General features: G+C 31.6%; 1 protein-coding gene across 1 annotated transcript; it reads right to left on the minus strand.

Annotated features, from left to right (window-relative positions):
- Nucleotides 1-1,566: 1,566 nt before the first annotated feature.
- On the minus strand, nucleotides 1,567-12,152 carry LOC139518778 (creatine kinase M-type-like). The gene is made up of 2 exons (XM_071310332.1): nucleotides 12,054-12,152; nucleotides 1,567-3,850 (listed from the first exon to the last, which is right to left on the minus strand). Exon 2 carries the CDS (start codon nucleotides 3,814-3,816, stop codon nucleotides 2,650-2,652), a length of 1,167 nt encoding a protein of 388 aa, XP_071166433.1. The 5' UTR covers nucleotides 3,817-3,850; nucleotides 12,054-12,152; the 3' UTR covers nucleotides 1,567-2,649.
- Between the last annotated feature and the right edge of the window lie 326 nt (nucleotides 12,153-12,478).

Consider the following 12,478-nt stretch of genomic DNA (forward strand, 5'->3'; position numbering starts at 1 on the left):
AACGCTGGTGATGCCAAATAAATATTTTGTCTGAGACCAAACGCTGGTGATGCCAAATAAATATTTTGTCTGAAACCAGACGCTGGTGATGCCAAATAAATATTTTTTCTGAGACCAAACGCTGGTGATGCCAAATAAATATTTTGTCTGAGACCAAACGCTGGTGATGCCAAATAAATATTTTGTCTAAGACCAAACGCTGGTGATGCCAAATAAATATTTTGTCTGAAAACAGACGCTGGTGATGCCAAATAAATATTTTGTCTGAGACCAAACGCTGGTGATGCCAAATAAATATTTTGTCTGAAACCAAACGCTGGTGATGCCAAATAAATATTTTGTCTTTGACCAAACGCTGGTGATGCCAAATAAATATTTGGTCTGAGACCAAACGCTGGTAATGCCAAATAAATATTTTGTCTGAGACCAAACGCTGGTGATGCCAAATAAATATTTTGTCTTAGACCAAACGCTGGTGATGCCAAATAAATATTTTGTCTGAGACCAAACGCTGGTAATGCCAAATAAATATTTTGTCTAAGACCAAACGCTGGTGATGCCAAATAAATATTTTGTCTGAAACCAGACGCTGGTGATGCCAAATAAATATTTTGTCTGAGACCAAACGCTGGTGATGCCAAATAAATATTTTGTCTGAAACCAAACGCTGGTGATACCAAATAAATATTTTGTCTTAGACCAAACGCTGGTGATGCCAAATAAATATTTGGTCTGAGACCAAACGCTGGTAATGCCAAATAAATATTTTTTCTGAGACCAAACGCTGGTGATGCCAAATAAATATTTTGTCTTAGACCAAACGCTGGTGATGCCAAATAAATATTTTGTCTGAGACCAAACGCTGGTAATGCCAAATAAATATTTTGTCTGAGACCAAACGCTGGTAATTCCAAATAAATATTTTAGCCATAGAGAATTTAATCCAAAGTGAATCATAGAAAACCTAAATTCGCATTATTTTTCTAAGGAAGTTTTTATCAAAGGCGTAGGTCCGGTAAGGGCCGATTTTGGCCTCAAATTTCAGGTTCATCTAACGAAATATTTTAGACACTTTTTAAACACTTAAGTGTCTATTTCAATTGATTCAATTAGTTTATGTGAAAGATTTTAAATGGTTAAGTCATTAAAAATGCTCCGATTCAAGCTTAAATATGAATATCTATCAAATATGCAAAAAATGGTCACTTTTCAGATGGTTTTTGTCAAAAATGAAAGTGACCGCATCCGTGTTCATCCTCAACCTTTATATATGTTATGTATTATCATCAAATACAACTTACATTTCAATATTATGAACGAACACGAATGCGGCCACTTTCATTTAAGACGGAAACCGTCTAAAATTTAACTACAATGCTAAAATTGTGAAGATTTAAGTAATTTATATAAAAAAAGAAGATGTGGTATGATTGCCAATGAGTTAAATATCCACAAAAGAAGCATGACTTAATGATGTCAGTACCCGAAATGTGTGCATTGTATTGCCAAAAACAGCCCATATTTGTGTAGCAGAAGCATTCTATGTTCCAATAAATAACTAACAGATTACATTTTCACAATTTTGTAGTCTCGTGTCTATTGTTACAGTGAACCATTCCCACCCAAAAATTTTGGTGGAGACTTACTTTATCAAGCAGCACAGAGCTAGATTCTCCAACGTTATTGAAAATTAATTACCAAATCCTGATTGACCCAAAAGAGCTGCATGATAACTGGCGGAGGACCCGAGCACTGTAAAAATAGACACGAGACTAGAATGATATATAGTTTTATTGCACACCAGAAGTCTAAAACCTCATTTGAATATATAAACAAACATAAATATATAAATAAACAAACACAAATACAATTAGTTCCGTTTACCTACTAACCTAATATTTTCTGTTATGATTTGACATAGTTAATCTGATTATAAAATCTGATGACTGACCATGAACTATAGGGATTAACTTGTAATTCGTATTAAAGCATATTTCTAATATTTTCAGTTCGCAGAAAAATAGTTGTCAAAAATAAGATAGTAAATAGCTATCATTTGTGATCAATTATTTGTTTCAAATAAGTTGTTACCTTTGATAAAATTGTGAGAAATTGAAATGCAATAAATTAAGAAGATAACACGTACCTGTAAAAATAGACACGAGACTAAAATGATATATAATTTTATTGCACACCAGAAGTGTTAAACCTGGCTGCAACGTTTTCTTATATACCACCCTACGTCCGTCTCTATGTTTACAAGGTTTTTGATACATCCCGTTCTTAAAGATGTATAAGGCAATTTTTCTCTTGCGATAAAGGATTCCAATCTTGTTTCTTTTCCTGCTTAATTGTGCACATCCTTTAGCTCTAAGCCTGTTATATATCTTTTTTAATACTTTAATTTGTTATTGTATTTATGATTTATGAAACTCAGTTTGCTATGTTTTCTAACACGTTCTCCAGCCAAAACCTCAAAATATAAAATGTAGAAAAATAATGTCTTACAATACTACAAAAAAACCTGTTCACTACGAAAAAAACCCAACCAGACAGATAAATACAGGCGCGGACCAAGCCCCGGACCCTCCTTTGGATCCGCCAATGTTCTTGTAAGAAGTTGCTTGATTATTGGGCAACATTTGACTGTCATTTAATGTTTTCTCCATTTTCAAGCATTTTCTCCCAATTGATTATCTGTGATACGCCATTTATTACCATATTCACCAGCTCTACTTCAGTATGTCCCAATCTGTTGGCATTAGAAATATCCACAATCCCAAGATAAGTCTCTGTGTCGACTCCACGATGACCGCGAGCCTGAAGACCCAGTTGGCTTAACTTTTCTTTAAAATCATGATGAGAAGAGAAAAGAGGTATTTTGACGAGACAGCCTGCTCGTAATCCAGTGCCAATATTTGAAGGACATGTTGCAATGTAACCCAGGTGATCGTTATACATGAATTCTTTTCCTTCACAGCCAAGTTCTGTTTCGAGTGCGTTTAATAAATCCACAAATCGTTTAAAAACACCTTGCATATTTGCTCCTTCTTCCATTGAAATGACTCTGACGTGATCTTCCTCGTTAACCCAAACAAACGCATTCTTATTTTTATTGTGATATATGCCTCTCGCATCTGGCCAGTCCCTATAGATTGCAGACGAAGAGTGTAAAGGAGAGTTGGTATCCTGAAAAAGCATCCCTTTAAAACGTAACTCTGTTTCCATTTCTACTGACATCCCATTTGGTTTCGATATATAAGAATAAGAACCTTTAAGTGGGAAGTAATCCCCTTCCAAATCTCCACTGAGTTTTAATAAAGAGTTTACAATAGTTTTCTCAACTGACCTTCTGTCATCAAATGAAATTGCAGGAGACAGTCTGTATCCCCGGATAGACCGCCCAGTGCGGACACGACAGGTTAAAACATACTTCCTAGATGGGTCAATATTTTTATCAAATACCTGTGAATAATCTAAATTACTTATGTGTTTAGTAAATGGCAAGCATTTAGCATGTCTTCTATTAATTACAGGATCGAACAATTCTGCAAACATTTGATAGCTTTCCTCATCTCCCGCTACGATGCCGCATGTTTTAATATGAGGATGGCTTGGATGATCAATTCCAGTTTTAATACATTGAATAAAAGAAACTCCTAAAGCTGTTTTCTTATTCCTAAGTTTCTTATATAGATCGGGATTTGCCCATAAAACCTCTGCCATGTAGTTTTTATGATTGGAAAGGTCTGGTATTTCTTCTGGTAAATTGCCTAATGAAAATTCTTCTGGTAAACTAGATACAGCGTTATCCATTTAATCTTTTAGTGTATCATTAACTGTATTGTTCCTGAATTAAGATTGAATATTTACTTTATTTGAAGAAAAACATCACATTTTCAAATATTAAATTAGTGAAATACAATAATAAATGTGTTTAGTTATATTACAGATAACAGCCTGCTACTCTTCCAAAAAAATATATCAAAGTGACTGTGTCATCATATGAAACAATAACAACAACAAATGAAAATATAGAACAAAAAGATAAATAGCTCCAATATTACTTCAGTCAATTTGTTACGGGATATACGATAATATCTTTCGCAATGACAAACTGTTTTTCTGAAATTTCTATATAATTCTCTTTATGTATTTTATATGAGTCACAAATCATAAAGATATGTTATAATTTGCAGTAATGGTACCAAATGATTTATTATTATTCCGACCAAAACGATTATTAAGCTTTATATTGTTTTGGTGTATTCACAGGTTTTAAGGCAGATTATTATGAAAGTTTCCCAGGAAATAATGAATTTGAAAGTCAGAAATATGTGTTTAAATTTTAAACACGTGAAGACATGTTAATGTTTTAATCTCCACGAAACAGTTACACCATTCGTTATTGCTGTTGTTCTCAAATATTTTATATAACTTTTATTATTTGGTCAATCGTTCATCATTTCGTTTTTGATAAACGTGGATAAATGGTCATAGATGGTAGCTGTAATTGCAAATTTCACCTACTAGTATTATTAAAAGAGTGAAATCTCTCAAAACCAACGAACTTTACATGAATTTAAAGGCTATGCTTGGACTATAAATTTCGCTCGTCTTTGAATTGATATAAGAACTACAAACAGTATTACGGAGTATTACCTTTGTGACTAAGGTTCGAATAAACATCTATTTTGAGACCTATTCTGTTCTGTTTATTTACCTCGTGATTACAGACAAAATATCCACCAATTAAGATCGTTAATTAAATGCCAGTCTGCCTAAGAATCAGGCAGTGGTGAAAACATGATAAAAAAACCACCCTATTTGACATTGATTTCAGTTCATAATATGTAGTTATGCACAAAAATAACATTCATTTCCATTTTCTGTTCTGGTAACAGAAGATACAATTTGGTTGAAATGCACTAGAAATTAACAAAAAAAGGAGATAACTCTGTAATTTGCTATCATTCTAACCAATTTTCTAACCAAGTTATTTGATATTACCAGACACACACAAACAAAAGACCAATTATTTTTAACTCAAGATGATGGTTAGTATTAAATAGCATGATTAGCTCGGTGGGTATTTTCTAATCATGTTTTAATTTTTACCTAAATTGCCTGATTCTTACAAAGACTGGCACTTAAATGCTTTATACATTCGTTATTTTTTAAAAATGTATTATGCATTGAATGTTTCATGAACCCCACATCGCTAATATTGTAAAAATATCCAACACCAAAATTAGAAGAATCAGTTACAGTTATCTTTTGCACTCCGAAAACGACTAAGTTTGACCCAGGTCCATTAGGAAAATATTTCACCATATCCCTAACCTTAACCGATACCATAACCCCGACCCTAATCCTAACCTTTTACCTGATATCAACATTTATATAAAAGGCTACATACAATGTGAACCCATTTCAAGAGAATAACAACAAATAGGAGTCAACTGATAATTTTCGTCACTTAATTTTCTTGTAGATCTAGCCTTGATGATCATGATTTTGTTTGGGAAACAGGCTTTATTAAACTGTTATTATTTCAAGATATTTAAAGAATTCAAAGTTTATACCTATGTATTATATTTTTCAAGACTGAAAACAAAACAAAAAATGAAAAAAAAAAACAAAGAAAAAAAAATTGTAAGGATTATGCTGTCAACTCAAAAAGATTATTTAATTGACGGCACAGTCTGGAGTGAAATAACCTTTAACGGTTGACATTATCCGATACTTATCGCTTCAAGGGGCCACATTTGTTTTATAAACCCGATGCAAGCGCTAAAGGAATATTGCTACACATAAATGGAAAGTTCTCAATGACGAAAAAAGTCTGCCGACGAAAAATAACACAGTTGGTTCCTATTTAGTTTTCTGTTGAAAAACACACTCTGCCGACGAACCAAATATGTTATCAATAAAACATTATATCGTAATGACGATGCCAGTTATAGTGTACCTTATATTTGATTCAAGAGAGATTTGTCACAATGGGTCGTCCCTTCCAAAAACAAGCAATAATGTCTTGTATTTGCATTGGCGGTTCTGATTGTTGTAACTAATTTGGACTTATTCCTTCGACATGTCTTTAAGATTGGAATAAAGCATACAACGAAGAGTTAAAAGTATAAAAGTCAAAAGTTTATGCTGTTGCATGAGGAGTTCTTAAGGGACTTGAATGTTTGTAAGGCATTTGGCTTTTGGCAGACCAAGCAATATGTAACCTGCGTATCCAGAAAGCTGAAGGAAGATTCAGCCTACCATCCTTGTTTGAAATTACACAGGATCATACACTTGACACATGTTTGTTCTGGGTGTCCTCTTTATTAACTGTTAATGGAATATCTATATATATTGGTTGCCATATGAATTGTGAAAAAATAAACTCCTTTATCTAGCAGTATATACAATGGCATTTAGAAACAAACACTTTTATTGTTCGGGACTGTCCGAAGGGACAACACGATAAATTGTCATGGAGTGCTTTTTATCCTGATTTTCAACAATGACCTCACAAAATTAACCCACTCGGAAAGAGTCTCTATGTTTTCGTATTCATTTTTTATCCAATGTCTTGCATAAATATTCACATACTCCAGAAGTGTTTTCCTCTCATAGTTGATGTGTTTCCCTCGGTTTCAGTTTGAGACCCGAAATTTATTTTCGCTCAATCGATGTATGATATTTGAACAGCGGTATACTACTGTTGTCTTTATTTAAAAACGTGGTTTCAGTTTATGGATTCTAACACACGGTATTTCGGCACCTTAACTAGCACATTTCAAAGAAAATTATTCTTGGCATATTCAAGATTACCAGGTATGACATGACATGCTGATTAATTAAGCATGAATGGGGAACTTGCAAAGATGAAATCAAGTGGTTTTCACAAGAAGTCGCCCAACATTTCGACTTCATATGTTAGTAGTGGAAAGTGAAACTTTGTTGTATAGGTACAAGCGTTTATTGGTATAGTAGTATCTTATTTTTCAAAAGGGAAGAAATTATTTTTTTTCAGATTTATTCAAGTAATCAAGAACTTTGTTTTAGTCTGGTATTCAGCCTGAACGAACAACTGATATGAAACGTTTGCAATAGCCTTTATCCAAAATGATAGCTGTATGTTTGAATTGTGTTTAGAATGGAATTTGTGACGGGGGTTTCCAACATATTTGTACATAAAATATCGTATTTAATAACGACATAAACATTTTTTTACTGTGTTCGTGTCTTCACAACAAAATTAGACGAATTAAGATAAAAAGTACTCTTCAAATCTAAAAATATAGCCCTCACGGTTTGTACAATATCAGTATATGTTAAAAAGTCATATACATGATTACTGTAAACAGCTATTTTCGCGGATACTTTATTTCGCGTTTCACCCTTTCTTGACCACTTCGCGGCTATTAAATTTCGCGATTTTCTGATTTACTTGATGAAGTTTAATAAGGAAAGAACCAAGTTGTACATATTCGCGACGATTTATATTTGCGTTATTTTTCTATTCGTGAAAGTCGCGAAAATAAATCGCTCGCGAAAATAAGTTGGTTTACAGTATTAAGGGCAGCGGGGCATGAATGTGCATGGCTCAAACATTATTTTGAATATTAGGTTATTCAATTTTAAACAAATTTAGAATTTAACAACAATGTTTCATTTTTTTTAAAGACAAGTCTATAAATATCAGTATGACGATTTATGTCCCATAAAATAAGTTGACAAACTAACGCAGTCTTTCAAATACTTAAGTACATTTTCTAAATTTTATGGTAAGATCAAAGCATCATCTAGACCAGAGAAAAAGATCAGCTACTTGATATTTGTTATAATAAGATAGGCAAATCTCTAATATTTTGATTAACTAACAATTTTTAATTGGTTGAATTAAAAAAAAATCGACGTAATAAGATTGAAATTTAATGTTCTTTGAAAACAGACGTGTTGATGTACTTAAAAGTGTTAAACGTTCGATGGTTCTTTTAAAAGGAATTATTGCTTAAAAAAACTGTTATTAAAATGTTTATCTTGCTCAAGGGAAGATATTTTATAACTCGTTTCTTAAATCTTACACCAATTCGCTACTGCTTAGTCATTTGTTATTTATCCCACCATAGATACCAGAATTAAAAAATGTTGTGATCCAGACGCGCGATTCGTATACAAAGTACTTATAAGTGACGCTCGAATCAAAAATTATAAAAAGACCAAATAAAGTATGAAGTTGAAAGGCACTGAGAACCAAAAACTACGAAAGGTTTTGCCAAATACAGGGGAGGGGTGCTTGGGATGAAAGGTGTCAAATAAAAACGACGGAATTTTGTGTCATAACTTACAAAAGCTTCATGATTCTTTTTATCTACCAATATTAAGACAAGGTGAAATTTTTCGTCAACCTCCAGAATAAATAAAAACCTAGTAAATATGCCGTTTTTTTTTGCCTAGCACGAGGCAATAAGGAAATGGATCAATGAAAACCGGAAAAACAAATTGTTCAGGTAGGATGGTCTGTCTTTCTACGTACTGTACTTTAATCAAGTAGTACTTTAAAAATCCGACCCACCGTGTTTGACAAGTACAAAGCAGAGTTCAAATTCAAATCGCATAAAAACTTCTTGTCCTATCAAAACATGTTTTTATTTACGAGCAATGTTATCATATTAGAATATTTTTAATGATAATTTCTATTTTTCTGTAAATATTGCAAAATTAAAATTAATCGCAAACTTTGTTTGGTTTTAAAATTATTGTATTCTGTTCCATACGATACAAATTATTTTTGAGAAAAAAAGTCATACATGAACAAGAAAAGGTAATTTTGGTAAAATTTTACAAAATTTGATTTGTTAGATACTTGGCATTCGATTTGATTTAACAGACCAGAAAGATTATATAATTTGTTTTCGAATGATATATGATATAGGGATATAATATGTGACTTCATGAAAGTCACTTACTAACATATTTTAAAAAGGTATTTTTTTATATTAGTATTACTTGAAAGGTAAATATTTATGCAGGAAGATGATGTTAATGTATGTCTGATGAATAAAACAGCATCGATTCCCTTAAAGGCGTTTAAATAATTAAAATGCTTATTTTTCATATGTATATAAATTTCATGAAGAGCAAAGTAATCAATAAAACCAGGCTTACAATTATTTACGTCATTAGTGACGCTCAAATAAAAAATAGTTAGAATGCCAAATAAAGTAATGAATAGTTTTATTTAAATGTCTACTATAAAAAAAATACTTATGTTCTACAGCTTATGTTTTTTAAAGCATTACATTTCCACTAGAATGTCACAAGAATGTATAAAAACACATTTTAAAAATTTTAAGTTTATAGTTGTATCCATTAGTTATATAGGGACGTTTGAAAAACAACATTAAAGTAGAGAAATGGTAGGTATTCATTAATCTATAAGAATACCATGTGATCTACACAAGTTATTTTCAAATTTATCAAAAATTTATCATATTAAGGTAAGTGTGTGAAATGTTATACAGATGTGCAAAATAGTTTATTCTAATTGTCAAATTATTGGGAATAAGCTTAACAATGTAATTTTTTGGTAAACAAAAAGAAATAAAAAAAATATCTGCAGTTTACTTAATATGACTTTATATTTTTGGGACCAATAAAGGCAACAGTAGCATACCGCTGTTCAAAACTCATAAATCCATGGACAAAAAACAAATTCGGGGTAACAAACTAAAACTGAGGGAAACGCATTAAATATAAGAGAACAACGACACAACATTAAAATGTAACACACACAGAAACGGACTAAGCATTAGACAAAATCCTATGAGAATAACAAATATAACATCCAAACCAATTACATGAATTTGGGATAGATAAGTACCGTGACACGTCTTATAGTAATGTGAATTCACACTCAAAAATAAGAGAAAACCAACGACACAACGGAAACACAACGTTAAAATGTAACACACACAGAAACAAACTATAATATAACAATGGCCATATTCCTGACTTGGAACAGGACATTTTTAAAGGAAAAAATGGTGGGTAAAACTGACAAAACATTTAACAATTTTGCACATTTCCCAATAGCTTTCTCCAGCGTAGGCATGGATACTAGAACAGCTATAAACGGAAAAAAATAAAGATTAAAGTAACAATAAACTGATTGGAATGACACCCTACAAGCGATGTAAGCGTTAAAAAACAACAGAAGTGTACCGCTGTTAAAAAGTCATAAATCGATCGAGAGAAAACAAATCAAGGTAACAAACTAAAACAGAGAGAAACACACCTTCTTTCAGAGAAAAACAACAATGAAACAACAGAAACACCGAAGTGCAACAACAACAAATGCCAATGCAACATAGAAACGAACTATTAGATAACAACAGCCATATTCATGACTTGCTGACTTTGATACGTTTCTCTCAGTTTGAGTTTGTAACCCGGATTTTTTTTTCTCTATCGATTTATGAATTTCGAACAGCGGTATACTACCGTTGCCTTTATTGCTATAGGAAAAGTTATATGTATTCAATAATACTTAAAACGAATGTAATTGCTTTAGCGATGTTTCCAGAAGACTACTGATAAATTGAGACAATGTGTTTACATCAATGAGACAGAAACCACATGTACCGACATAATGTTAAAAGACAACTTAGGGGTTTCACTCTTTGGCACCATATTTAGTTTAGGATATTTGTTCATCGATTTCTTCATCTGCTGTTGTCCCTGTTTTTTTTTTATTTAGACGGAAAGTTGTTTTCTCATTATACTAGTTACTAACTTTACCTGACCATATAGGAAAATAGATATTTAGTCGGATCTTAACACGTTCTTGTGATTTGGTTAAAACCGGTTTTGTTCAAAATATACGAAGAAATGTAGAAATGTTCAGGACTTAATTAAATCCGTATTTCGGTAGGATGGTGCAAGCATACGATTTTTATTGCGTCTTACACTTTGAGAAGCGAATAATCTTCAACTACTATATTCAAATATTGTGTAAAAACGTTAATTTTGAGCTATGAAAGTCAAGTGGCTCGAGTATTTTTCTGAGGAAGTTTTAAAAAATTGCAAAGAAATATTTTTACATTGGGTTAGCTTTCATTAGTCTTAACTATCTATAGATTAACAACTTTTGGTTATATTTATAATTTAGAATCATCATTGAAGGTGGGGGACGATTTCGCAGATAATTAATTATATTGATGTGCCATTTGTATGCAAGAGTGACATTTCGTTGTATTATGTGACAATTCGAAAAAGTTATGCGAGTATTCGCTCCCCTCAACAGGTTCATTATTTTATAATTAAGTTTAGGTTTCTGATATAATTTTGAATAATTTCAAAATGTATCAATTCAATATATTTCAGTTTTTGTTAATGGTGTATGAAAAACATTGATGTACGAATATAATTTCATAAATTTGAAACGTTTAAAATGATTACATACCAATATAAAGAACCGTTCATCATTTTTGAAAAAGACTATGAACGAAAATCGATTTATTTATCTTCCCTTGGTGACAGATTGATTGGGAAATGAACCAGCGTAATATAATGGTAATCACAGAGAGGGACCAGCAAGCAATTTTTAATTGTAGCTTATTCAACGTTAAAACAAATTTCCACTATAAACGAATGTTACTTTATACAAATATAAGGACTTTGTTAGCTAAATCTACAAATTTTATTAGATATTATGATATTTTATTGCAATAGATTAATATGCTAGTCTAGTATACACATTTAAAATCATTAACACTTCCTTTTTAATTATACCTGTATATTGATTCTTTTAGCATTTATTTTTCAATAGCTACGAATGTTAAAATCAAAGGAAAACAACAAAATAAAGGGAAAGACCTTAAGAGAGCCCCCTAAAATTAAGTCTTATGAAGTATGTTATTACAGGTAACACTAATAATTATTGACAAAAGGAATTGTACTATGATAAGTATTATTATAGAAAATACATATTTCTACAAATTTGTACCTTAACCTGAAATATCGTTAAATCTTTTTCGAAAAAAGATACTTACTGAATGCTAATTTTCATACAGTATTCCAGAGCAAATATTAATTTTCCTCTATAACAGCACGGATGTAAGACCTTAGCTAATAAACTTAGTCAGTCTAACCTTCACACATGATACATTAAAAAAATGCTTCATTGATCAAACAAAATATTATCTGCATAGTTCATTGAGTCAATGCATAACTAATTGACAAGCATTTTCACGAAATAGCGATTAGTCTTTTATTTTACAGGTACATAAAGCGTTCATGTTTTTTTAATTTTTATTTTGTAAATTTGGTAAAGTAAGCAATCAATTATCACCTTACAAGTCTGTAAAATTATACTCTTACCCTATATGACAATAAAAGTGTTCATCATTAAGTACAACCAGATATTTCAACAAGAATAGGAACTTATATCATATATGCATAATCCGGTGATCAATTC

The sequence above is a fragment of the Mytilus edulis genome, chromosome 4 (genome assembly GCF_963676685.1).
Source record: "Mytilus edulis chromosome 4, xbMytEdul2.2, whole genome shotgun sequence".
NCBI classification, from domain to species: domain Eukaryota; kingdom Metazoa; phylum Mollusca; class Bivalvia; order Mytilida; family Mytilidae; genus Mytilus; species Mytilus edulis.